Genomic DNA, 25,977 nt, shown 5'->3' on the forward strand with positions numbered 1-25,977 from the left:
TGACTGCCAGCTCAGAGCCTGGAGCCTATTTCAGAGTCTGTGTCTCCCTCTCTCTCTGATCCTCCCCTGCTCACGCTGTCTCTCTCTCTCTCCTAGAAATAAATAAAAATATTAAAAAAAAAAAAAAGAAAGGGTTATGGTAAATGAAGTTAATGATATTTCTAGGACTAAAGCAGGAACTTAAAAAAAATGTTCTCAAGATATCACACATTCTTAGTTTAAAGAATGCCATAGGATCAGATGGGGGGCTCTGTCAGTTAAGTGTCCGACTTTGACTCAGGTCATGATTGCAGGGTTATGAGTTCAAACCATACGATACGCTCTCTGCTGACAGCTCTGGAGCCCATACGATACGCTCTCTGCTGACAGCTCTGGAGCCTAGAGCCTGCTTTGGGTCTGTTTCTCACTCTCTCTGCCCCTACCCAGCTCAAGCTCTCTCTCTCTCTCAAATACAAATAAATATTAAAGAAAAGACATAACTGTAACCAAGGAAAATATGTGTTATAACAAAGAGATATCACCGCAAGCATGACAATGGCCAAAATCCAGAACAATAACACCAAATACTAGTGAGAATGTGAAGCAGTAAGAATTCTCATGCACTGCTGGTAGGAATGCAAAATGCTACTCCTCTTTGGAGAGTTCGCACGTTCGTACAAAATTAAACATACTCTTTAATATGACGTAGCAATCATATTCCTTAGTGTTCACACAAATAAGTTGAAAATTTCAGTCCACATAAAACCCATCCACAAAACAGAAAAGTATTAAAATTTCTATGGAACAAAAGATCCCGAATGGCCAAAGCATCTGTAGAAAGAAGAACAAAGCTAGAGGGATCACATTCCCTGATTTCAAATTCCCTGACTACAAAGCTGTGATAATTAAAACAGTATGGTACTAGCATAAAAATAAACACATAGACCAACAGAACACAATAGAGCCCAGAAATAAACCCACACGCAAGGTCAATTAATTTACAACAAAGGAGACATGACAATTCAATGGTGAAAGCACAAACTCTTCAATAGATTCTACTGGGAAGACAGGACAGCAGACTGGACCACTGGACCACAGAATGAAACTGGACCACTATCAGACAAATAGCATACACAAAAATTAACTCAGAATGGATTAAGGACTTACACCTAGGACCTGAAACCATAAAAATCCTGTTAAATTAAGATAGAGGGTAATGAGCTCCTTGAAACATGTCTGGTCAATGATTTTTATTTATTTGGGGGGGGGGGAGTCTCAACACCAAAAGAAAAAACAACAAAAGCAAGATAAGTGGGGTTGTATCAAACTAAAACATGTCTACACACTAAAGGAAACACTTTTTCAGTAAAATGAAAAGGTATCCAAGGTATCCTACTGAATGGGAGAAAACATTAGCAAATTTTCCAAAGGCACAGAGATGGCCAACAGGACCATGAAAATATGCTCAATATCATTCATCATCAAGGAAATGCAAATCGAAACCACAATATCACTTCACACCTAATATTACAATGGCAGTTAGTTAAAGATAGGAAAAAACAAGCATTGTTGATGGTGTGGAGAATTATTTGTGTAGCAAAGAGAACTACTGTGTGATCCACCAATTCTACTGAGTATTTATCTGAAGAAAACAAAACTACTAACTTGAAAAGATAGAAGTGCTCTGATGTTCACTGCAGCACTATTTATAAGAGAGGAGATATGGACACAATCTAAGTGTCCATTGATGGGTGAATGGATAAAGATGTGTATATACAACACAATATTATCCAGCCATAAAACCAAATAGAATCTCGTCATTTGTGACAACAGAGATGGACCTTGAGGACATTATGCTAAGTGGAATGAGACAAAGACCATTACAGTATGATTTCTCTTATGTGGAATCTGAAAGAAACAAGAAGCCGTTAGATACAAAGGCCATATTGGTGGTTGCTATAGAGAATATGTTGGTTGTTGCTACAGGCAGGTAGTTGAGGCACGGTGGCACAAATGGATGAAGGTGATCAAAAGTTTAAAAAGATTAATGAGGGATGCCTGCCTGACTCAGTCGGTAGAGCATGCAACCCTTGACTTTGCGGTTGTGAGTTCAAACCCCACTCTGGATGTAAAGATTCCTTAAAATCAAAAATTGTTGCTGCCTCTTGAGTTCTTCAAACAAACAAAAACTCCCCCCAAAATATCAATATGGTGCTTGTGGTATACCAGGAATGCAATAAACATCTGTGGAATGATCCATGTTTTTCCTGCAGAAAAGCTAACTAGAGATATCAGTAAGCTGTGCTGTATTTACACTATATCCACTCTGGGGTTTTCACTTTTTGGAATTATCCACATCATTACTTCCTCTCAATTAATGCACAAGGGAGCGACCCTAAGAAGCCAGGATGGCCAAGGAAAGAGATAGACTTTACTTTATTAGACGACAGATACTACATTTTGTTTGTCTCAGGAGACGTTCTCCCAAGGATACAAAATGGAAATGGAAAGTGAATAGGTCCTGGGGTCTGCACTACAGAGGCCTCAGCTCTGACCTGTATGGAAGGAGAATTAAGAGATATCAGTAGGAACAGGAAACTGAAACTTTTATGATCAAAACAAGGGCTCTCAAAAGAAAATGCAAAGACATAGAAAGTAATTACCAACTTCTGGAGGGAATTTATCCTCACCCAGGGAGACCAGGTTCCTGTAGTTCTCTAACATCACGTCCCTGTACAAGGCCTTCTGAGCAGGGTCCAGGCACTCCCACTCCTCCTGAGAGAATTCTATGGNTGAGAGCGTGAGCAGAGGAGGGTCAGAGAGAGAGGGAGTCACAGACTGAAACAGGCTCCAGGCTCTGAGCTGGCAGTCAGCACAGAGCCCGACGCGGGGCTCGAACCCACGAACCGTGAGATCATGACCTAAGCGAAAGTCGGACGCTTAACCGACTAAGCCACCCAGGCGCCCCGGGAACATGTTCTTAAAGTGACACAAAACAACAGAAGCACAGATGTGTAAAGACTGACTCGGCTGGAGTCAATTTTCTTTAATCCATGTAAGGTAATTCTGAGCGAGTTATAGTTAACATAAAATTAGCCATTTTAAATAACCATTAGGGGGGCACTTAGTGCATTCACAACATAGCACAAACACCACCTCAGTCTAGATCGAAAACATTTTTTCAGCCACTAAGGAAAGACTTTACCCATGAACAGGGGCTTCTTTTGCCCTGTCCCTGGCAACCACTAAACTACTAATGCCTTTTCTCTGTGGATTTACCCATCTTGGATGTTTTCACGTTAAAGGAAAGATATCCAAAATGTGACCTTTTGCATCTGCCTTCTTTCACATAGATTCATGTTTGGGGTTCATCCATGATACATTATGTATCAGGGGCATATTTTCTTTCTTCTGACTGCAGAGTATTCCATTGCAGGGCTAGACAATATTCACTCAACTACTGATGGGCATTTGGTTGTTATCAACTTTGGCTGATATTAGTAAATTGCTATGAACTTTCCAGTATAAGTGTTTGGATGCCTGTATTCAATTCTTTTGGTTCTACCTAGAAGTAGAATTACTGGGTCACATGGTTTAATTTTTTCAGAATCTGCCACATTCTTCCACAGCAGCTACATTTGTACAGCAATGTGTCATGCTTCGACTTTCTCCACATCTTTATTCTTGTTGTTGTTTTACAATAGTCATCCTTTTGGATGTGAAATAATATCTCATTGTGGTTTTGGTTTTGCATTTTAATAATGACTACTTTAGTTAACAACTGTTTGTTCATGTGCTGGTTTCAATTGTGTATCTTCTATGGAGAAATGTCTATTAAAATCCTTTGTCCAATTTTCAAGTTGGGTTCTTTGCATTTTGGCTGTGAATTGTGTAAGTTCTTCCTTTATTCTAGGTTCTAGACCCTTAGGACATATGTGATTGGCAAATTATTTCCTCCCATTTGGTAGATTGTTTCACTTATGTCATAATGTCCTTCAGTGTACAGAAATGAACAATTGAGATGATGACCAATTTCTCCACTTTGTTGTTTTCTCTTTTGCTTTTGGGATAATGTGTAAAAATCCACTGCCAACCTTAAGGTCATAAAGATGTACTCCTATGTTTTCACTGAAGACTTTTATAGCTTTAGCTCTTAAATTTAATCTTTGATTAATTCTCAATTGATCTCCTTATATGGTAAAAGGTAGTTTCAATTTCATTCTCACATGGATATCCAGTTATGCCAGTATCATTTAAGAGACTATTCTTTTTCCACTGTCTGTTTTCGGCACACAGGTACAAAAGGAATGGATTATAGATGTATGGGTTTATTTATGGACGCTCAGTTCTATTGGTTTGATCAATATTTCTAGCCTCTGTTGCAATTATACTTTTGATTACTCCAAGTTATTGTCAAAGGTTTGATGTCGGGAATCGTAGGTCCTCCAATTTCATTTTCTCACATTTATTTGACTATATGGCATCCTTGCCATTTCAATAGGAGTTTTAAAATCAGGATTCCCATTTGGGCAAAAAAACGCTATTGTTATTTTGCTGAGGACCGCATTACTCTTTATATTGCTCTGGAGAGCCCTCCCGCTTTATGGTCTTCCAAGCTAGAAACACAAGGAAAAAAAATTTTTTAATGTTTTATTTCTGAGAGAGAGAGAGAGAGCATGAGCAGGGGAGGGTAAGAGAGAGAGGGAGGCACAGAATCTGAAACAGGGCCCAGGCTCTGAGCTAACTGTCAGAACAGAGCCTGACATGGGGCTCGAACCCAGGAACCCGGAGACCCTGACCTGAGCCGAAGTCGGATGCTTAACCAACTGAGCCACGCAGGTGCCCCGAAAAACAAGAAAATCTTGACATTTATTTAGGTTTTGTTTAATTTTCTGAAGCAACCTTTGTAGTTTTCATTGTGTATAAATCTTCCATTTCCTCGATTAAATTTATTCCCATTTGTTTTCTTGCTCTTCTAAATCAAATTGTTTACTTTCCATTTGTTGATTGCTACTATACAGAAATGCAACTAAATTTTGAGTGTTGACACTGTATTCTGTAACTTCAATGAATTCACGCATTCTAAGTCTGAGGATCTTTATTTCTAATAGGAAATCATGTATCCTATGAATAGAGATAGCTTGATTTCTTTTCCCATTTTGACGCATTTTATTTATTTTTCTTCTGTATTCTCTGGGTAGAACTTCCAGTAGAGTGTTGACTTCTAGGTGGGGGCAAATTGGGGCACATTTGTTCTGTTCTTGGTATTAGGGGAAAGTTTTCAGTTGCTCACCATTGAGTATAAGTTTAGCCATGGAATCTTAATATACTTTTTTAAACTGAACCGGTTCCCTTCTACTCCACCTTTTGAGTTTTTGTTGGATGCAGTTTCTGTATATGTTTGCTGAGTCTAGCTAGTTTACCAGGTTCCTCACTGCTTTATTATGGATGTCTAGTTGTTCTATCCATTGTTAAAAAGGGAGCATGGAGGTCTCCAACTAATAGAGCAGAACAATCTCAATGTTTACTTCAAAAACTTAGGGGCTTTGTAGTTATGTGCCTATTATTCATAGTTGTTTTATCTTCTTAATGGACTGGCCCTTTTTTCAATATATAATGGCCTTCAACATCTTTGGTAACAATTTTACACCTTACAGTCCAATATCTGTACAGCTACTCAGCTAGGTTTCATTACTACATGCATGGAATATCTTTTTCCATCATCCATTTTCAACCTACTTGTGTATCTAAAGTAAGCCTTGGAGCGCCTGAGTGGCTCAGTTGCTTAAGTGTCTGGCTCTCGATTTCAGCTCAGGTCATGATCTCACAGTTTGTGTGTTCGAACCCAACATTGGTCTCTGCAATGACAGTGTGGAGCCTGCTTGAGATCCTCTCTCCCTCTCTCTCTCTCTGCCCCTCCCCCTCATGTCCTCTCATAAGCAATAAATAAATACTTTGAAAAAATAAAGTGAGCCGCAGGCAGACATAGAGTGGAAGTATTTTTAAAAATCCCTTTGTCTTTTACTGAAGGTTTTAATTTATTTGCATTTCAAGTTGCTAATGGTAAGAATTACTTCTAACATCTGCTGCTTGTAGGTCTAATATTTTGTTACATAATTCCTCCCTTCTTTGGGTGTCTGTGTGTACATACCTTTTTGCTCGTCTTCCAATTTATTTTTCTGTATACTTTCAAGTTATTTTGTGAGTGGTTATCTTGGGGATTACACTTTACATATTAAACCATTAATATTTGAATTTCAGGTGATGTTAACTTAGCTTTAATGGTATACAAACAAGTGCTGTTATACAGTCTCCCTTTATGTTGATGTCAAAAACTACTTCATTAAAGATATGAACAGCTGTTTCATACACTCAAGAGCAGATTTTTCTTATTGTTTTACACTTGTTTTTTAGGACACGTAGGAAAAAATGAGTTAGAAAACAAAAACATAATAATTAGCTTTTACATTTACTAATGNCTTTGAAAAAATAAAGTGAGCCGTAGGCAGACATAGAGTGGAAGTATTTTTAAAAATCCCTTTGTCTTTTACTGAAGGTTTTAATTTATTTGCATTTCAAGTTGCTAATGGTAAGAATTACTTCTAACATCTGCTGCTTGTAGGTCTAATATTTTGTTACATAATTCCTCCCTTCTTTGGGTGTCTGTGTGTACATACCTTTTTGCTCGTCTTCCAATTTATTTTTCTGTATACTTTCAAGTTATTTTGTGAGTGGTTATCTTGGGGATTACACTTTACATATTAAACCATTAATATTTGAATTTCAGGTGATGTTAACTTAGCTTTAATGGTATACAAACAAGTGCTGTTATACAGTCTCCCTTTATGTTGATGTCAAAAACTACTTCATTAAAGATATGAACAGCTGTTTCATACACTCAAGAGCAGATTTTTCTTATTGTTTTACACTTGTTTTTTAGGACACGTAGGAAAAAATGAGTTAGAAAACAAAAACATAATAATTAGCTTTTACATTTACTAATGTAGCTACCATAACTAGCGTTCTTTATTTGTTCCTACGGCTTTGAAGTACTACTGTTTCCATCCACTTCAGCCTCAAGAACACCAAGTGGCATTTCATGTAGGCTAAGTCTGTAAGTTTTTGTTCATCTAGGAGTCTCTAAATTTCACTATCAATTGTGAAGTATAGTTTGCCTTGTAAAGAATTCCCAATAAGTTTTTTTTTTTAATCTTTCAAACTTTAATACCTCAGGAGACTGCTTCCTGGCCTCCAGTTTCTGATGAGAAAACAGGCCATTAAACTTACTGAGAAGCCCTGTACACATGAAATTGTTTCTGTCTTGCTACGTTCCACATTCCCTTTTTGTTCTACAAAAGCTGACTGAGTGTATAACTGCCCGATATCTGCATGCATTTGACCTAGTTGAACTTCACTGAGTTTTTTGGATGCGTATGTTCTGTTTGATAAATTTGGGAGATTTTCAGTTCTTCTTTCTTCAAATGTTCTTTCTGCCTTTCCCTCTAGAACTCCTATTAGGTTTATATGAGTATTCTTTATAGTGTCCCAAAGGTTTCGTTGTCTCTGACCATTTTTCTTTTTTTTTCCCTTTTATTCAGCTGATTCCCCTCTCTCCTCCGCACACTTGACAATGTCAGTTACTCTATGCTTATGGTTCACTGATGCTTTATTCTTTTTGTCCATCTGCTGATGAACTCTCTAGTGAATTTTCAACTTCAGCATTTCTATTATATCCCTTTGCTATAATTTACCACTTTATTGATATTTTCTATTTGTTAAAACACTGTTCTCCTACATCTTAGTTTTCTTCCATATTTTCCTTTAGCTGAGGATGTTCAAGACACTTGATTTAAAATCTTTATTTACTAAGTGGAATGTCTGTGCTTCCTCAGAAAGATCAATAGCCTGGTAATCATGCTTAAAAGATGTACAATCTTAAAATATCCTTAGATATCTGTATTGAAATTGACCTGGTCAGAAACAGCCACCATGGCATTCTTTGAAAACAGTAAGAATTTGTAAAGGACCCATGTGTCTTCATTTAGAGAATGCTCCAATGAGGATCTAAGAAAGCAGTTATCTCCTATTTACTAACATGAAAACAACTTCAAGTCATGTAGTATGTAAATATTTCAATTGGCAGAGTAAAATCTGATGAAACATTTACTGAAGAATATATTCTAAAATCATATTACATTACCTAAATGCACATTTAGAAAATTTGCACTAAAGAGAACATCGGTTCCTGATGAAGAAAATCAGTGATGACGGAAGATATTACAGGGAAGAGGATATTTTACTTCTTAGTTTCTGAATTGCATTACTGTATGGAACTGGACTACAACAACATATACTAGAGGACTTCAAAAACACACACACACACAAAAATAATAAAATCTAATAATTATTTGTAAAATTAAAATTGATCACCAGTCTCTCTGATGACAGAAAGTTTTGCTCCTATGTTTGGCTAAATTATAAACATTTCTCTCTAAAATCTGGGCAGCATTAAGAGTCTCTAAATGAACACCATGGTCTTTATGGAATGGAAGTGCTATCAATTATATAGAGAACACTTACTGTTATGTGGGGAAATAGGTTCAAGAATCCCTTATACTTACATAAATGGGTTAAGAAAGCATAGGTCAGAAAAGACGCCATCATGGGGCAAAATCACCTGAGGTTAGCTAGCGAGATACTGTAATGGGATCAGGAGAAACCTGTACCACCTGCAGGAAATTACTTTCCATCTGACACCAATCTACTAATGTACTCTGATCATAAACTCCACTTGTCCTTTGCTTCTTACACACACAGGTTAATAATTACTCTCTGATGATCTTCTCCACATTCATGTGTGTATGAGTTTGATTATGTTTACGAAGTGTGTAGTATCTTTTGAGCTAAATAAATATGGAGCCGAAACCCCTGATCAGGGCTCTTGTCTCCTCCTGGATATTAGCCTCTCTTGTAATCCATTCTGCATCTGCTCTCTTGCTGGAAAGAGAGAACTCCAGGCTCACAGTCTTCACCAGACGATAACCCCGATGGGACAGAAGTCAACGTGATAAAAGCCGAGGTGACAGAATTCGACGTGATAGAAGGTGTTGTGAAGTCAATGTGATTAGAAGAGCCAGCATGACTAAGAAGTCCACGTGACAGCAGGAGACCAGGCTAAGAAGCCAATGTAACTCAAGGACTGCAAAAAGCCACAGAACGACTATAGCTCTAAAAACATAAAAAGTACAATCCCTCTTGACAGGTAAGAGAAAAGAGAAATTATACTAGGATTTGCTGTCACGGAACTTTTGAGAGCATTATTATAGGAAACTCCCTATCCCTAGAACAGAAAGAACACATTCTTATAGCACTCCTTAAATTATTAGGATTATCCAGCAACACTGCTCTTGGTCCCCTGAGCAAGGAACCTTAGACCTAGACTTTTGGGAATGAATAGGAAAAACACTAAGGCATGGCATAAGGAAGGTGTCAATGATCTGCCTGAGGTTATTCTTACATGGTCTATGGTCTCTATGGCTATTCTCCCCGAGTGCGGATGATGTTTATGAAAATATAAACCCACTCAAAGTAAACAAAAACTTTGTCCATGGAACCTAAACCTCCCTATTGTCAGCCAGCCCCTTCAGCACCCCAAATCCAGAGAACGACAACTACCCCTACATCTGGGAAAAATCTGACCTTTTAATTAAAGGAACAAAAGATTCCCTCTGAGGACATCCTTACCCCAATGCAACATCCTATTAAGAATGCCCTTACGATGTTTACTGATACCAGGAAAACTCACAAGGCTTTTTGCCTTTGGAAAACTGGAAAACACTTGGGAACATATATTATGCACTGGACCAGGTCTACCCAATATTCAGAACTGTAAGCCATATTATCAGCTATAGACACTTTTCTCAATCCTTAAAGATGGTCTCCAAAATATCAAGGAGCAAAGAGCTCCCAGTTCAGATTTCATCACCAGTGTTCCAGGTAAAAATTAACCATGGGGGACAAAGTGGTTTAGATGGACCCAAAAGTACGTCTGTTGGCTTGAAATAGACCTGTTTACCAAAGGTCAAATAAGCTCATGTTATGACTTTAACTAACTGTTAACTTTGTGTTATACTTTTCATGAGTAATTGTTAAGATAGCTTTCAAAGGCTTTAGTTACCCAAAAAGTTTTCCTGGCATGATAAATTAGGACTGAATTTGTCAGACAGCTAGGCCTTTTCTAAATAGGATGGGATACTAAAGCATTAATTACTAAACAAGCCTAACCTGCTTTCATCTTCTTTTTGCAGAGAAAGTAAGGATATTTGGGTCTGATGGTAAACACAGTTGGTGCTTTATAACTTTCTGAGGTTTTTTCTTTTCTATTTTTTCCCCATTTTTTCCCTTTCATAGTTTATTGTCAAGCTGGTTTCCATATAACACCCAGTGCTCATCCCAACAAGTGCCCTCCTCTATGTCCATCACCCCCCTTCCCCTCTTCCCCCATCAGCCCCCAGTTTGTTCTCAGTATTCAAGAGTCTCTCATGGTTTCCCTCCCTCCCTCTCCCCAACTATTTTTTCCTCTACACCTCCCCCATGGTCCTCTCTAAGTTTCTCCTGTTCCACTTATAAGTGAAAACATATGGTACCTGTCTTTCTCTGCCTGACTTATTTTGCTCAGCATAACATCCTTTCTGAGGCTTTTTTCTAACAAATTTCCCAAGATTTAAATTGTAAATGAAGTCTTTTTACCAATTAGGCTTCTTTACTATGTTAAGTTACTCTGCAAGCACTGTCAACAAAATAATAAACCTTAGGTTCCATCTGGGGAAATGCTATAACTATTCAAGATATTATATGCAATTCCTAGTTTTAATATTTTTTGGTATAAGGTCATCACTTGATATTCAGATACTTGAGTGTTATGTGCCACAGAAATAACTGAATTTCCTTGTCAACTGCATTAGACCTGTTAACCATGTCCATTTTTGAGTCTTTTTTGTCCTAGCTTTCTGACTCTTGTTGTTGGAAGACTTCTTCATCACTATAATTTCCAGTAGACAGATGATCCATTCTACTCAAGGATGCTGTTTCCCCTGAACAGTCTTTCCCTTTCCCGTAACTCTGCTATACCTACCCCAACGTACCAATGCTGACCCATAGCTAGGGACTCTCTACATCCCTATTCAGCAGGAAGAAGTTACAGAAGAAAAGAACATCCACCCTCAGCAACCCTGAAGATTTTAAGGGTCAAACTCTTCAGGGGGGAATGATGTGGGAAACAAAGGAAGAAAGAAATGGCATAAAAAAATTAAAATTGCTTACAATCCACAAGGCCAAGCAACTGTAGAATGAGCAAGCACATAATAAGCTTAAAAATATGTCAAGAAAACAAAAAGTGGGAATTACCCATGGCTGTCTACAACCTCAACGTCTCCTCAATCGCACTATGATCACCCTTAAGGTTCCAAATCTTGACCCTCAAGGACAAACCACAGCTAAGCTATGTTCTTGTAAATTATGTTAACTCTCTCATCGTATGGTGCTGGTTCAAACTTCTCACTAGGAGCTGAGGATATGCTTGTGTCCTTTCAGATTCTGGACGTCTGTGGATTCCCTCTCTGTTGGGGAACCCATATCATGGCATGGGGGAGACCCCTGGAATCTTCTAATCAACAGGACTTCCCGAGAATGACTCAGAATGGCCAACCACCACTCCGATTTTTCAAGATGGAAGAAGTCTCTTCATTGACTCCTCATCCTGAAGTCACTCTACAAATACAATTCCTAGTCCCTCATATAACATGGGGAAACCTTAAACGCCTGTCTAACCAGGCCAGCGTCCTCTTACAACACAATGGTATTGCATATACCCCTGATCTGCATCAGACAGTAATGATCTCCATCACTGGTATACATTACAGGCAAAGGTGCTTCATAGACATCTTAATCATGGGGATCCTAGCCACAGTTATAGCCTCTGCTGCCGCTGCTGGAATTAGTCTTCAGCACACTATCAAACTGCACACGTACTGAACCAAGTTATGCTCAATACTACCAAAGAGCTAAGAAGCCAAACTTCTATACGCAAATAATGGCACCCCTCGAAGCCCTTATGGCTGCTGTCCAATTTATAGGAAAAAAACAAAGGTGCTAATCCTCCTTTATAACTCTGTGAAGCAGATGTCTCTTTTGATGTCACTGCATAAGCACCCTCTAAACACCGAAAGAGGATTAGGTACTCATCATTACAGTCCTCACACACAAATTTAAGATGAAAAAACCTAAAGGGGAAACTAGGGGGAAATAGTTCAAGAATCCCTGACACTTATATAAACAGGTTAAAAAGCTTAGGGCAGCAAGCTGCCACCACAGGGAAAAGCACCCAAGGCTAAGTCATTAGGTAAACAAGAGCTTAGGGCGAAAATCTGCCACCATGGGGCAAATACACCTGAAGCTGCCTCTCGAGATACTGTGATAGGATCACAAGTAACTTGTTATATCACCTGCAGGAAATTATTTTCCATCTGATGCCAATTTATTAACGTACTCCAATCACAAACTCCACCTGCTCCCGAGACCCTTTGCTTCCTACACTCACAAGTTAATGATGGTTTTCTCCACGTTCATGTGTGTAAGACCTTGTTTTCTTCACATTTACCAGCTGTGTAGTATCTTGTGAGCTCAATAAATACGGACCTGAAACTCCTGTCCGGGGCTTTTGTCCCTAGAGGAAATTAACCGCTCGTGTATTGCATCCTGCATCTTCTCTCTTGCTGGACAAGGGAGAACTCCAGAACCATAGTCTGTGATAATGTTAGACAAATAGATTGATTCTACATTTGAAACTAATTAGGTTAATAAAACAAAACACCCTCTCTATTTCACATGCCTACTTTCAACGTTCCATTCTATTCCAAAGTATTAATATGATGGAGTCAGAAGCACAATGACTCCCTTGTTTTAACGTCAAAACACATTTATAAAATCGGATGAAGCAAATTCTTGTCAGTCTGATTTTCCAGGGTTTCTCAGGTACTTGTGCACATTAATACATTACTTACATATATAATCTCTGTAATCCTGATTTATATAAGGTAAAAAGGGATCCAGAAGGGGTCTCTGATGAATCCTTACTGAAGACACCACAGAGTCTACTCCCCATCTCCAGTCCTTGCCTGCACAGAAAATCCTTCACAGCACGACCACCTAAAAGTAGCCGTTCCCCAAGTTCCATGTCCCTGGGCCACAGTGAGATGAAATGAGCAGAGATAAGAGGAGACTGGGACAAAGCCCTGGGTGTGATTAAACACTATATGTAGGACACCTCTGAGACAGAGAAGATTAACAAGTCCTAAGTGTGACATTTTAGGAAGAACAATTAACAAAAATAGGACTTTACCTGGAAAAGAGCCATTCTTCCTTTTTTCCCTCTTTTTCTGGTCTTCTTTCTCAGGTAAGGTTATACTGTATGACAAAAAGTATGTTTCTTAATGTTTAGAATCAACATAACCCCACCATCTGTCACAATATACATATGGAGAGAAACTTGCTTTGGGAAAAAGTCCTTTGCTGCCCACTGTAACAGAAGGGATGCGGGGACAAGAAAGTCCTAATATGGAGGCCAACAAGTGCATTTTTTACCCAATTCTTCACAAAGCCCTCCCCTACTGCTCAAACTTACACAACTGCATCGTCTTGTCTACCTGGCACTCAACCAAAGGGAATGGCCTCACTCAAGTTCTTAGCTCCTCCCTAGGAAGCCAGCATCCAAGGAATGATTGATGCAGGACACAGAAGCCTGTTCATGTCATCAGTATGGACCAACTCTTAAGGGCCACCCCAGCTCCAGAGCTCCCTGTAAGAGGGTTTAATGTCAAAAGATGACACAATCAAATTTTTAAGATTTAGCTATGACACCCAGACAGGGTGGCGGTGACGGAGGCGTGCTTATGTCTCTGAGACTATGCTCCTGCCTCTATCTTAACAATTTTCAATATTTGTGGAAGTAGGTCACATTGTGAACTCCAATTATAACTGCACACTCTCTCCCTGAAAACCATCAATGACAAACACACATCTAATTTTAAAATCATTTGAAGGATCTTATTAGCTCAGGTTCAGAATTCTTGGTTTATCATTTCATGTTACAGGTGGGTGCTTTGAGAGTTAGAGGGGGAGTTACTTCACCAAGTTACCCTGAAGAAGTCTGAGTTGACTGAGTAGAAATGGTGTTAAGAAAATTCTGAAAAGGTGGCCTGGACAGACTTAAGTAGAAAGGGCTTGTTCTAATTCCAGATTAACTTTCATATTCCTGAATGAGAGAAGCTTCTCTCTCATCAGTTTAATCAAACCCCAGCAATTAATTCTTCCTTTCCAGAAAAACTGTATGAAATTACAAATAGTTTCTAGCCCTGGAAAACATGAAAAAGGGTCACCTGTAGGGACGAGCTCTGAGCAATCTCTGTATTGTGACTGGATGGACTCTACTGGAACAAAGTTCCACATCTATCCGGACCATCCTACAACATCTGTACAGAAAAGACAAAGGGGACTTGAAGGGCCATCTACTTCACTGAGGACCTCAGCTAAGTGCTTGGTAATTTACAAACTGACTTAAGGAAAGAAGATATTAAATTAATATTAATTAAATTAATATTATGTTAAATATATTTATATATTTAATACACAATTACAAATTATATTAAGTATTAAATTAAATTAATATTACATTAGCACACTAAACTAGTTTTTCAGTGTTAAAGGATTATGAACATCATTAACGGGTGTGTAACGAAATACTATAAAGTTCTTTACAAGACATCAAAGAATAGTTGAAACGTATGACAGAATAGAAGGCATATAAAACTCAAAATCTGAACAATAAAATTAGGAGGGGGATAATTAGGAAATTAAAAGGCTATACAATGTATTCTGAGATTAACGTCAATACAAGGGTGAGGATACATCCAATTTAGAAAAGAATGCCATGAGCCACAGAAAAGAGGGGAGAGGCAACCGTACTGTAAACAATGGCCACTGTAAAAAGCACCATGTGGTTACAGAAAGTCTTCCCCCATCAACTGACTGATCGACCTCTGATCTCTAGAGGAGTGGGGGTTGCAAATGGAATTACCTTTTGATGCAACACTTAGAAAGTGCAGATGCCTCAAACATCAGGTTTCACAACTCTCCATCTTTTCTGCATAACTGAAAAAATTCACCAAATTCTAGATTAACGAGGTCATAGAGCCACAAATCAGTACTTCACAACTTACTATCCTGAGTCCTCACTGGCGTTTGGGTCCTGTGCGGCGTCTGAGACCACTGCGTGCTTTCTTCTCCGTGTCGGTCTCTCTGTGCCCTGGTCTCCATTCAAGCTTTTCTCCATTTCTGAGTCCCTCCTTCGCTACCCCTCCAGCAGTCGGACCCCACTCTGTCGCAGCCTGTTTCAATCCCCGCCGTTCTTTCTCCTCAAACTTTCTGACGACCCTCTAACTCCGCAGATCTCGGCGTCTTCCCGCCATCTGTGTCCCCACCCTGCCTTCCCCCGGAGAGGCGAAAGGCCTGCATCCACTTTCCGAGTGACCCCTGTGCCCGACGCAGTATGGGGTGGGGGCCGGGGGACACTCGGGAGTCAGAGGAAGGTTCCGGGCAGGAAAGTGACCGGCAAGACGACCGGGGTCTGCAAGGGCCAGAGGCAGAAAGGCTTGGCCCGAACCTGCCTCGGAGCGATTTTAACCAAAAACCACCACAGACCCCCCGGGACCCGCCCCGAACGGAAGGACTCGGAACGCCTTACGGCCACGCCGCGAGCGATGAAAGCGAGGAGACCGTTCGAGGACTTTACCTTCCCAGGCGCCCCCGAACCTGCGGTGGAGGCGGGCTCTGAGGAGCGCGACCGCCGGTGCGAATCAAAAAACGGAGACTCGCTCACCCGAGGGAGTGCGCACGTTGCTCTGGGGCATCCGCTTCCGGGTGTGCAGAAAATGGCGCACGCGCGTGCGTCGCGGGGCGGTGCCGAAGGGGGTCCCGGCCGCACGGGTGGGGGCGGGGCCTGGGCGACCTGCCTTAGGCCCAGGGCAGCGTTGTCCGCCTGTCCTCTGCTGCTCCGCTCATCCTTCCCGCCCCGCGCCTTCGGGTTCTACTTTTGGATTCCTTCCAGTCCCGCCGGTGTGGCTTGGAGCCAGGCTGGGTGCAACGTTAGGGAAGGGCGGGCCGCGTCTCTTGGGAGCCGCGGTGTTTCACAAGTTGAGTACAGTACCCGGAGAAGCGTTTTGTTTTTAGCTTTTTGGTGTGTTTGGGGGAACATTTTTAGCGAGAGGTGGAGATGCGCTCCAGGTGGGGAGGAGGAGCAGTGCGGGGACCTTGGGTCGGGGGTCCTCGTGGGTAGACTGAGACCCTGAGATCCTGACCTGAGGCAAAATCAAGAGCCCCAGGCTCAGCCAATTGAGTCACCCAGGTGCCCAGAAAAAAAAATAATAATAACTGATCTTTTTGTCTTCTGTTTCTAAATGCTTAGTGTCAAGCGCAGATAACAGAGCTTCTGAAAGGTGTACTTTTTCAGAGTACTTTTCCTAGTACTGATAAAATACTGGTTTTGAAATATTTCCAGAACATATCATAAGGATGTCTGTTCTTCATGTGAATAATACAAGCAATGGTAAAACTAATTTTTCTCATTTTCAGCAGCATCTTATAAACTCTTAAGAATTTTTAATGGGAAATATGCAAGTTAATAGCTCCTCCTTTGTTCCTGTGGGAATTCTGAAAGTGGTGTAGGCTGGATTCGCTTTTCACACCGTCTCTGTTATGTGACTGCCCCTTCCAATGCTTAAATCTCTGCAAGGAGTCAATTAAAAAGCGACTACACATTGTTTAACAGTTTACAATAGTTTATAGGTATCTTGTCATTTTAGGGAGTTGTGTATTCCTTCTGCAGCATACAGAGATGACCCTGGACACAATAAGGTCAGGGCTCCAGAGAACAAAAGGGCTGATTGTTAAAACAAACCATGGAACGATTAGGGCACACGGATTCAGCACCCACCAACTGGGATTTTCAGAAAGAACAAAATGATATGAAAAGGTGGAAAAGAGAGGTTAAAACGACACAAAGGTGCTTACCAAGACAAGGATGCCTTGGGTAGCCCTTCCCTCCGGGGAAATTCTGGAGATGTTCCTGTGAATGAGCTGAACCCACTGCTTGTATCTTAAGAGCTTGAAAACTAGGGAGATGCTGGCCCAGATCATGAATCCCAAATGCCTGACAGGAGGGAAGGTTAAAAGTACGGTAAGTGATGATTGTGTGATCTTGTTATTCAGCATCCCCAGTCATATTTCTATGTGATGTTTTCACTGTTCAGTCACACGAAGAGAGAAAGTGGTATTTACCAGCAAGTTACAATCAAGCAGCTGTTAGGCCTGGAGAGCTTTTAAGTTCTATCATCTTGGAGTTCCTGTGGCCAATCGTGATGTCCTGCAAGACACTCAAGAATCAGGTGGTGCCAATGGATACACCACTGGTCACTCTGAGCGTACAAAAACAAGTTGCAACAAAAATCAATGAGGATGGGGGCGCCTGGGTGGCTTAGTCGGTTAAGTGTCTGACTTTGGCTCAGGTCATGATCTCACAGTTTGTGGGTTTGAGCCCTACGTCTGTGCTAACAGCCGGCTCAGAGCCTGGAGCCTGTTTCAGATTCTGTATCTCCCTCTCTGACCCTCCCCTGCTCAAGCTGTCTGTCTGTCTCTCTCTCTCAGAAAGAAATAAAACATTAAAAAAAAAAAGTCAATGAGGATGTTTCAACCCAAATAATGTTGCTGAGCGACTTCATTAAAGAGGATGAATCCGAGTTTGGGTACAGTCAGGTGCTTGAGAAGCAGGACTTAGGAAGGAATTTAACCATTTTCAGTATTTTCCCAATGTTTATTTTCTTTTGAGAGAGAGAGACAAAATGGGATGATGGAGGGGCAGAGAGAGAGGCAGACACAGAATCCGAAGCAGGCTCCAGGCTCTGAGCTGTCAGCACAGAGCCCGACTTGTGGCTCGAACTCAGGGATCATGAGATCATGACCTGAGCTGAAGTCGGACGCTTAACTGACTGAGCCACCCAGTTCTAACTTCACTGATCTAATAATCTGTTTATAAATAACATTTCATGAGGATAACTATACTTATTTTGGGCTTTTTTTTTTCTTCTTTTGGGGTTTTTCTTTTTTGGCTATTCTTATTGTTCAGTTTTCTGTAACATTCTTGCAGTAACATTGCTAGTTTGAAATAACTAACTCATCATGTGAGTATCAGGATCAAATTAAATTTATAGGTTAGCTAACCTAGAATTAACCCTTTTATAAAATTGGGGTTTTTTACCCAAGAACATGATGTAAATTTACATTCATTTATTTCTTTCATGTATTTCAAGAATGTGTTTTTTTTTCCCCATATAGGCTTTACATATTTTTGTTAGATTCATTCCTGGTTAGTTTATTTCATTTTATTTTTTTAAAGCTATTTATCTGTTTGTTTCTGTTTGTTTATTTGAGAGACAGAAAGAGAGAGACAGAGACAGAGAATCCCAAGCAGGCTCCATGCTCAGCATGGAACAAGACACAAGGCTTGATCATATGACCATGAGATCACAATATGAGCCGAAATCAAGATTGGGACATTAACCGACTAAGCCCCCTATGTGCCCCTATTTCATTTTATGTTATACTTTTGTAATTGCAGATCCTCCTACTGAAACTCATAAATGACTCTTATGTTGTACATAAGCTATTGTATAAACATATCCTATGTATGGGGGCACCTGGGTGACTCAGTTGGTGGAGCCTGCCATTTTTGATCTCAGGATTATGACCTAAACCCTATCTTGGGTATAGAGATGACTTAAAAATAAAATCTTAAAAATATTACCCTATAGACAAAAAGGCTATTGTTTTTGTATATCAATACCATAACCTATTGTCTTACTGAATTATTTTTCAGAGTGGATTTTTCTGTGAGTTCCTTTGTGTTTCCAGAGGTATACTTGTATCATCTGCAAACATAGTTTTCTGTCTTTCTAATTCCTATGCCATGTTAAAATGCCCTGGCTAAACCTGCAACTCAATGACAAATTAATAGAACAGGTGATCATGTCATTTTTAGTGTGGTTTCTGGCTTTAGTGGAATATCTCTAGCTCTTCCCTATCAGAAAGATGCAAACTTTGTCAAGTTGGGAAAGATCCGAAAGAAATTCCTAATTTCGAGGGTTTTAACAGGCTTACCTGATGAATTCTTCCAAATAATGTTTTTGTAACTATGAATAAGATTGCTTGATTTCTGTTCATAATATGATAAAGTATATTAATGAACTTCCCAAAGGTGAATCATTCTTGAATTCAAGACACAAATTTCTTTGCTCATCATATTTTTATATATTTTTCAGGGGTTTTGGCTATATTTATTCTACATAGTACCATCAGTAGGAAGAGGTGACATCTTTTTGTGGTATTCTTTTTGGTATAGACTTTAGGATGTTTAAGTATCAGAATTTTATATGACTTCTATGGGGCGCCTGGGTGGCTTAGTCGGTTAAGCGTCCGACTTTCACTTAGGTCATGATCTCGCGGTTTGTGGGTTCGAGCCCCGCGTCGGGCTCTGTGCTGACTGCCAGCTCAGAGCCTGGAGCCTGTTTCAGTCTGTGACTCCCTCTCTCTCTGACCCTCCCCTGCTCACACTGTCGCTGTCTCTCTCTCTCTCTCTCTCTCTCTCCTAGAAATAAATAAAATATTAAAAAAAAAAAGAATTTTATGTGACTTCTAAAGATAACTTGGAAATTTTACTTCCTCTTTAATGATCTTGAATTGAGTAAGTAGCATTAGGTTATCTGCTATTTAAAAGAATGGAAGAATCTGGCTGCTAATCTGATCCATGTGCTTTTATTTATGATGGCCTCTGATAAATGTCTTCCTTTTCTCTATGGATTTGGTATGTTTAGATGCCCTTTCTTAAGTCAATTTTGGTAAAATGTATTTTCCTAGAAAATGTCCATGTTATACAGGCTTTCTAGTTAATTTGTTTTGAGTTAGGGAAGTGGGACAAATAATCTTTAATCTCACTTACTGAGATCATGTCCTTTATTTGAATTTATTGAAAATTTAAAATGGATTGCAGGTATTAAAATTTTTTTAAATAGGAAATGCTTGGGTCATTTGTAGGATTCTTTCTCTGTGCCCATAAGTTAAATGGTGGTGGGACTTAGGTCTGAGGATTAACAAAAAATTAGATTAGGGTAGAAGAAATTCTCAGGAGAACACAGAATCCAATAAAGCTGGTCTTTCATGGCTCAGACCTCAGCATTTCCTGCTTCCATGTGAGACCCTGTCTGCTTCCAGGAACAATGGAAAATTGAAGTCTCTCTCAAACACTCCAATGGTCCCTTTGGATATACTCACTAGAAACTTCAAATAGATCTTGGGAATTAAAATTTTTCAGAACTTCTCATTCCCCAAGTGTTGAGCTATCATTGTCACTACAGCTGACATGAAGATTGAAATTCTTTGGGGAGGTGAGGTCACAGAATCACTAACCTATATCTCAAGGTTTGGCTTCCTCCCTCCCACACATGCTTTGCCAGCTACTTTACACCTAGTTCCCAGTCCTGGAGGCAGGGAGGAGTCTGTGAGTATCTTCTAGTTTAGTCTGAAAGCAGGGTCTCTAAGGTTGGGAGATGCAGCAGGAATCTGAGTCGGTGAGCGTGTCTGGGAAAAGAACATTACTGCACAGGCTGAGCTTCTGAGAGAGATGCTAAATCAATGCATGACTGCTGCTAATGTAATTTAACAAAATCCTCATTGAAGGGGTTCTTGGTTTGATCCAAGTGCTGTCAGTCTTAATTTTATAATTTCAGGGGGGCGCTTGGGTGGCTCAGTCAGTTAAGCCTCCAACTCTTGATCTCAGCTCAGGTCTTGATCTCAGGGTTGTGAGTTCTAACCCCACACTGGGCATGGACAGCCTACTTAAAAAGAAGAAAGATTATACTTTCAGAATTAGTTAGTTACTCCATACATTGAGCAAGAGTTACAGAGACATTTTAAGGATCAATACTGTGAGTACTGTAAAGACACGTGCTTGTGACAATGAGTATGATGGAACTCATTGAAATACCCAATTCATAACAGAAACAGCATGATTGAATGGGAAATGCTGAAATTTATTCTTCTGTAACTTGAGTTCCGTGGGCTTAATGGAGACCATAAATGTGTCTCTACTGAAAATCTCTGTGACCTCTTGATCTGTGACACAATCTACTGTCAAAAAATTAGGAAAGATCCTTTAAGAAAAAGATAACATCACTATAAATGGTTTTTAAAGAACAAAATATTAAGGACTTTATTTTTACATTTTAATTTTAAAATAATAATTTGAAAATATAATCTCATCAAGAAAAGAAAAGGCAAGTTTAAACTATATTTCTGCAGGCAAAAATCATTTCAATAGTACTCCCACCTTGCTACTCACCTCTCTTGCTTTTCAATTCATTAAATGCCCAAGATTCCAAGTTTTGAAATCCATTTTGCATATTTGTATAGTATTTCAACAGCTTTTCCAAATCAAATATAGATTCGAGTTTCAATCTGTTTATTCTAAAATAATATATAGTGATGTGATCTTTAAGTAGGATTAATTTATTTTCTGCCCTAACATGCTTTATCACTATGTGATGTTTCATGTCCCATATGATAGCACACAGTGCACTTCTGCACAGTAATTTCTGTTATGGATGCCATTGTCATTTTGGTCCAGGCAAAAACTGAAATAAGTTCCGCTACTGTCTTAACATTTGTTTACATTAAATAAATCAGACTGGCTCATATATAATTATTCAGTGCATGTATAACTTAATACTTTAATTATTATGGATGCTACATTCTTTGTATGTTCAGAGTGGCCAGAGGTAATGTCCATTTGTCCCACCTGCCCCTTGTTCCAGGCCATCACCATCAGCCCTGGGAACTCCAGGTGGACAGACTTTAAGAATCAAAGCTCCAAAATACATTGGTCCCTCCAGTATCCTGTGTGGGGTGTTCCCCATGTTAGTAAATATGTTTTTTCCTACTTATATGGCTGGTAAATGAAACAACGAAACTATTACCAAAAGAAGTGGTTTGGGATATTTTTCTGCTTCACAGCGTAGAGACAAGATCACAGTCTCATTAGATGTAGCAATGACATTTCCCATGGCATTTTGTGTTTGGAACACATGACCTTGTCCAGAAACACCATGGTTTTTCTACATCACAGGCACAAGCAGAGGGTCCAACGCATCCATAGCAACAATCTCTCCCCGAGAACCTCCGGTTAGACCATGAGATTAGAGCCACCCAAAGCATCCTTGTTTTGGTGACCAAGTTTGTATCGTTTTATGCTGTTTTTTCCATCCTTTATGTTTACCTGTTGTTTTCGAAAATTCTAGGTGGTGGTGGGTGAATGTCGCTGTACTAATCACTGTGTCTTTTCCAGTATTAGCCCTTTTGTCCTCATGAACCATTACCCCACTGTATTCAGGCTGCACTGTGCTATGGACATAATTCCCTCATGTCATCAGGGAAATATGAATTGTCTACCACCTGTTCATTGATGCACTAAGACCTCAAAGAATGTTAAGAACAATAATGAGCCAGTGTCACTGCAGAGAGAGGGGTAAACAGGACACACTGATAAGAGCCTAATAGGAAATAGTAAAGAGTATGGTACATGAAATCTTCTGAAATTAATATGTGTGTGCTTATAAAGTTGTATTTTTATTATTGGTAAGAGTGGAGAAGTAAAGATTCCATAAAACAGTCCTGAAATACTGTGAACATACTGGAAGTATCTTTGTGTAACTTTCAAATTGAGATATTAAATTTCCCAAGATGTACCTGAGATTGGGATTGTAAACCCTGATTTGTGATGCAAATGACCTGGGGTGAAGGTGGAGGGATAGCTAGGTTTTATTTACTGCTAGCTTTGGAGGCTATGGTGTGAATATTATGCCTCATATCTAAGAGAAATTGGGGATGTTTGAAATATGATAACATTTATGGAGTAAGATGAGTGTTTTAATTAAAATACTTTCTGGCCAACATTTGAAGAGTAAACTTCAGGGGACAAAGAGAACCACAGGAAGAGGGGTCAGCTGAATTTTACAAAGGGTGCAGATGGGAGTCATCCAGTAAACAAATTGGGTATGTGGGGGAAAGACTGAATGGACTGTTCAGATGTTTAGAAGATAGACTGTTCTGTGTTAAATCTTAGTGGCAGTTGGGTGTATTGGCGAGAAAAAGATTTCAAGATAGACTTCTTCTTTTTCCAACTTGAGGATACAAGAGGTTGCAGAGGACCATTTTATCAAGCTTGGTGCAGGAGATGAGTAGCAATTTGAAGGTGGAGTATATGAACATATTTTGTTTAACAAGGGGTAGTATCGCTTTGGAAATCACCACCAAGGCAATATAGACACCACTGAAAGGGAAAAAAGGATATAACTGAAATACAGAACTATTTAAGCGGGGCCAAACTGGCTCAGTCAGTACAGCATGCATCTCTTAATCTCTGGATCATGACCTTGAGCTCCACCCATATTGGGTGTACACTCCACTCATATTGGGTGTAGAGATTACTTAAATATAGAACATTTGAAAAATAAAATATTTTAAGGGCACTTAGGTGGCTGAGTTCATTGATGTCGACTTCCGCTCAGGTCACGAACTCGCAGATTGTGAGTTCCACCACAGAACATCCAAATAGGGGACAGGACACCTGTGAAGGGGCAACTACATGATTGGATGGAATCATTCAGCAGTTTAGCCTCTGGGAGAAGAAGGAGGCTGGATGGGGATTGAGTTACGTTATATGGCCAATGATTTAATCAACTATGCCTAGATAGTGAAGCCCTGATTAACAGCTGGAGAAGCTCCTGGGAGCTTCTTGGTGCGGGACAAAAGCTACTGTGTGGGCAATCCTCCCAAACCTTGCTCTACGGATGCCGCCATCTGGCTCTTTACTGCTATTCTTTACATTAAAATGTGAAACGACAAAACTAAAACAATTCAGTAACAAGTTTGCTGTCTTTTATTCCAGGGAAGACAACCCTTGATCGATGGGAGGACAGAGCCCCTCTGGGGCAAGACTGAGTTTTAGAAGAGACAGTGCAGGGACAGGGCATGACTGGCCAGGAGGTTGGGGATTTCCTTAGAACCAGCAGGTGCTGTTCTTCAGGGTAAGGTTGGCCTGCTGAAGCTGAGTTGGAGGACAGTGATTGGTATATGTTACGTTTTCTTCTGATGTTTCACATAAGAGCAGGCTGATTTAGATTCTGATTTGTGATGTGGGTGTGACAACTGGGGAGGCTTCCATTTTTGTGGATTCTAATATAAGAATTAACTTTATCAAAGATTATCATACATATAACACTTTCTGAGTTCTGTGAGACTTCCCAGCAAATACTGAAGCCCAGGGCTCAGAGGAAGCCTTAAATTTATAGTTGGCTGGAGATTGTGCAGGAGGTTTGGTGTCTGAAGCGGAGGCCGTTCTGGGAAGGCCTTTGCCCTTAACTTGTGGGGTCTCTACTAACACCAGATAAAGTCAGAATTACATCGAATCGCATTTGGTGTCAGAGATTTGGTGACAGGCTGCTGAAGCTCTTTCAGGTTTAGCTATTATGTCCCTTTGATATGTCATCNTTCTGTCACTACCAGATCCTCCAGGCTCATCTTGTATTTTCCCTGCTCCCGCCATAGGATCAGCCATAACTCCAATGAGTTTATCAGAGAATAGTGTTAGAAAGCAAGATGTGGGTGCTGGGTGTTCTCCTTGTTACTAGGATGTCATTGCTGTTAGACCCTGTGAATAGACCGACCTGGGAAGTAACCTGTTCACACACAGATTTATAGTTCTCTCGTTATCTGTCAGTTTATTTGCATATCTACAGCTAACACTGTACTCATACTGATGTCCCTGACTCTGATCCCATACTTCAGGGTTCGTGTTAGCCTTCCCCCCCTACTTTTCTGTACCTATCTGTGTTTATCAAGTATTATGGCCTCATATGCCTTTGAAGAGTTTTGCATCTGATCCTCCACCCTCCCATGCTCTCTGCACACGACCTATAACCCCCTCCCCCCAGCCTCATTTGGACCTTGCTGTATCACACGCTTGTAACCTTCCAACTCTGCCCTCACCTGCCCCTGCAGTGGCAATGCTCACAGCACTGGAAGATATTGCACATGGTAAATATCATCTTTGGGGGTTGTTGCAGGGATGAAAGAAGTGAAAAAGGTGAAAAGTGCTCCCATTGTGAGGCATCCAAGGACAGGAGATTCCTGTATGCTTCCCACATGTGAGCACATTGTCGAGACACATATGTGCATGCAGACTGAATGTAATTATATACACGGAACTGGGAATGTGGGAGTATGGGCGAGTGTGTGTAATTGTGTGTGCTTGTAATTTCCCAAGTGTGTGCATGAGTGTGAGTTTGCTATGGAGTGTATGTGTGTGTGAGTGTATGTTGTGTATATGCATGTGTGTTTGCGTCTATGTGTAATGTTTATGTGTGTGTGTTTGTGAACAAAGGTTGTCCACCATCATGGTCCTAGTGTCTGACGTGGATATCAGGAGTACTGGATTACATATTTGTGTGTAGCGAAAACAAAAGAGATTAATTAGGGTTTTCACGTCATTATGGTGAATGTACCTCTTTATGATTCTGAAACAGATTCCATGATCCTCGGTCATATTATTTGCTCTTGAAATTACTTTGATCTTGATATAGCTACTCTATTTTTAATAACATTTATATCTTTTGTCCAAGATTTTACTTTGTGTCCTTAATTTGTGAAGTGAATTTCTTGTAGGAAATACTGTGTTGTCTGTCTTTAAAAAATCCAACTGTCAGGGGCGCCTGGTTGGCTCACATGGTTATTGGTGTAAGACTCTTGAATTCAGTTCAGGTCACGATTCATGACTCTTGA

General features: G+C 40.0%; 1 protein-coding gene and 1 long non-coding RNA gene across 2 annotated transcripts in view; both read right to left on the reverse strand.

Moving 5' to 3' along the window:
* The window catches only part of LOC144237133 (uncharacterized), a 43,989-nt gene that overhangs the window by 4,417 nt on the left and 13,595 nt on the right, over positions 1-25,977 (reverse strand). The window contains 4 exon segments of the mRNA XM_077770813.1: positions 13,379-13,443; positions 14,415-14,507; positions 15,702-15,864; positions 15,914-16,042. Coding sequence (XP_077626939.1) covers positions 13,379-13,443; positions 14,415-14,507; positions 15,702-15,864; positions 15,914-16,042 — 450 coding nt within the window.
* On the reverse strand, positions 2,391-2,729 carry LOC144237140 (uncharacterized). Its single transcript, XR_013336773.1, has 2 exons — positions 2,643-2,729; positions 2,391-2,534 (listed from the first exon to the last, which is right to left on the reverse strand). It is a non-coding gene; the product is annotated as an uncharacterized LOC144237140 (long non-coding RNA).

Source organism: Crocuta crocuta, unplaced genomic scaffold, assembly GCF_008692635.1.
Source record: "Crocuta crocuta isolate KB4526 unplaced genomic scaffold, BGI_CrCroc_1.0 scaffold136, whole genome shotgun sequence".
NCBI lineage: Eukaryota > Metazoa > Chordata > Mammalia > Carnivora > Hyaenidae > Crocuta > Crocuta crocuta.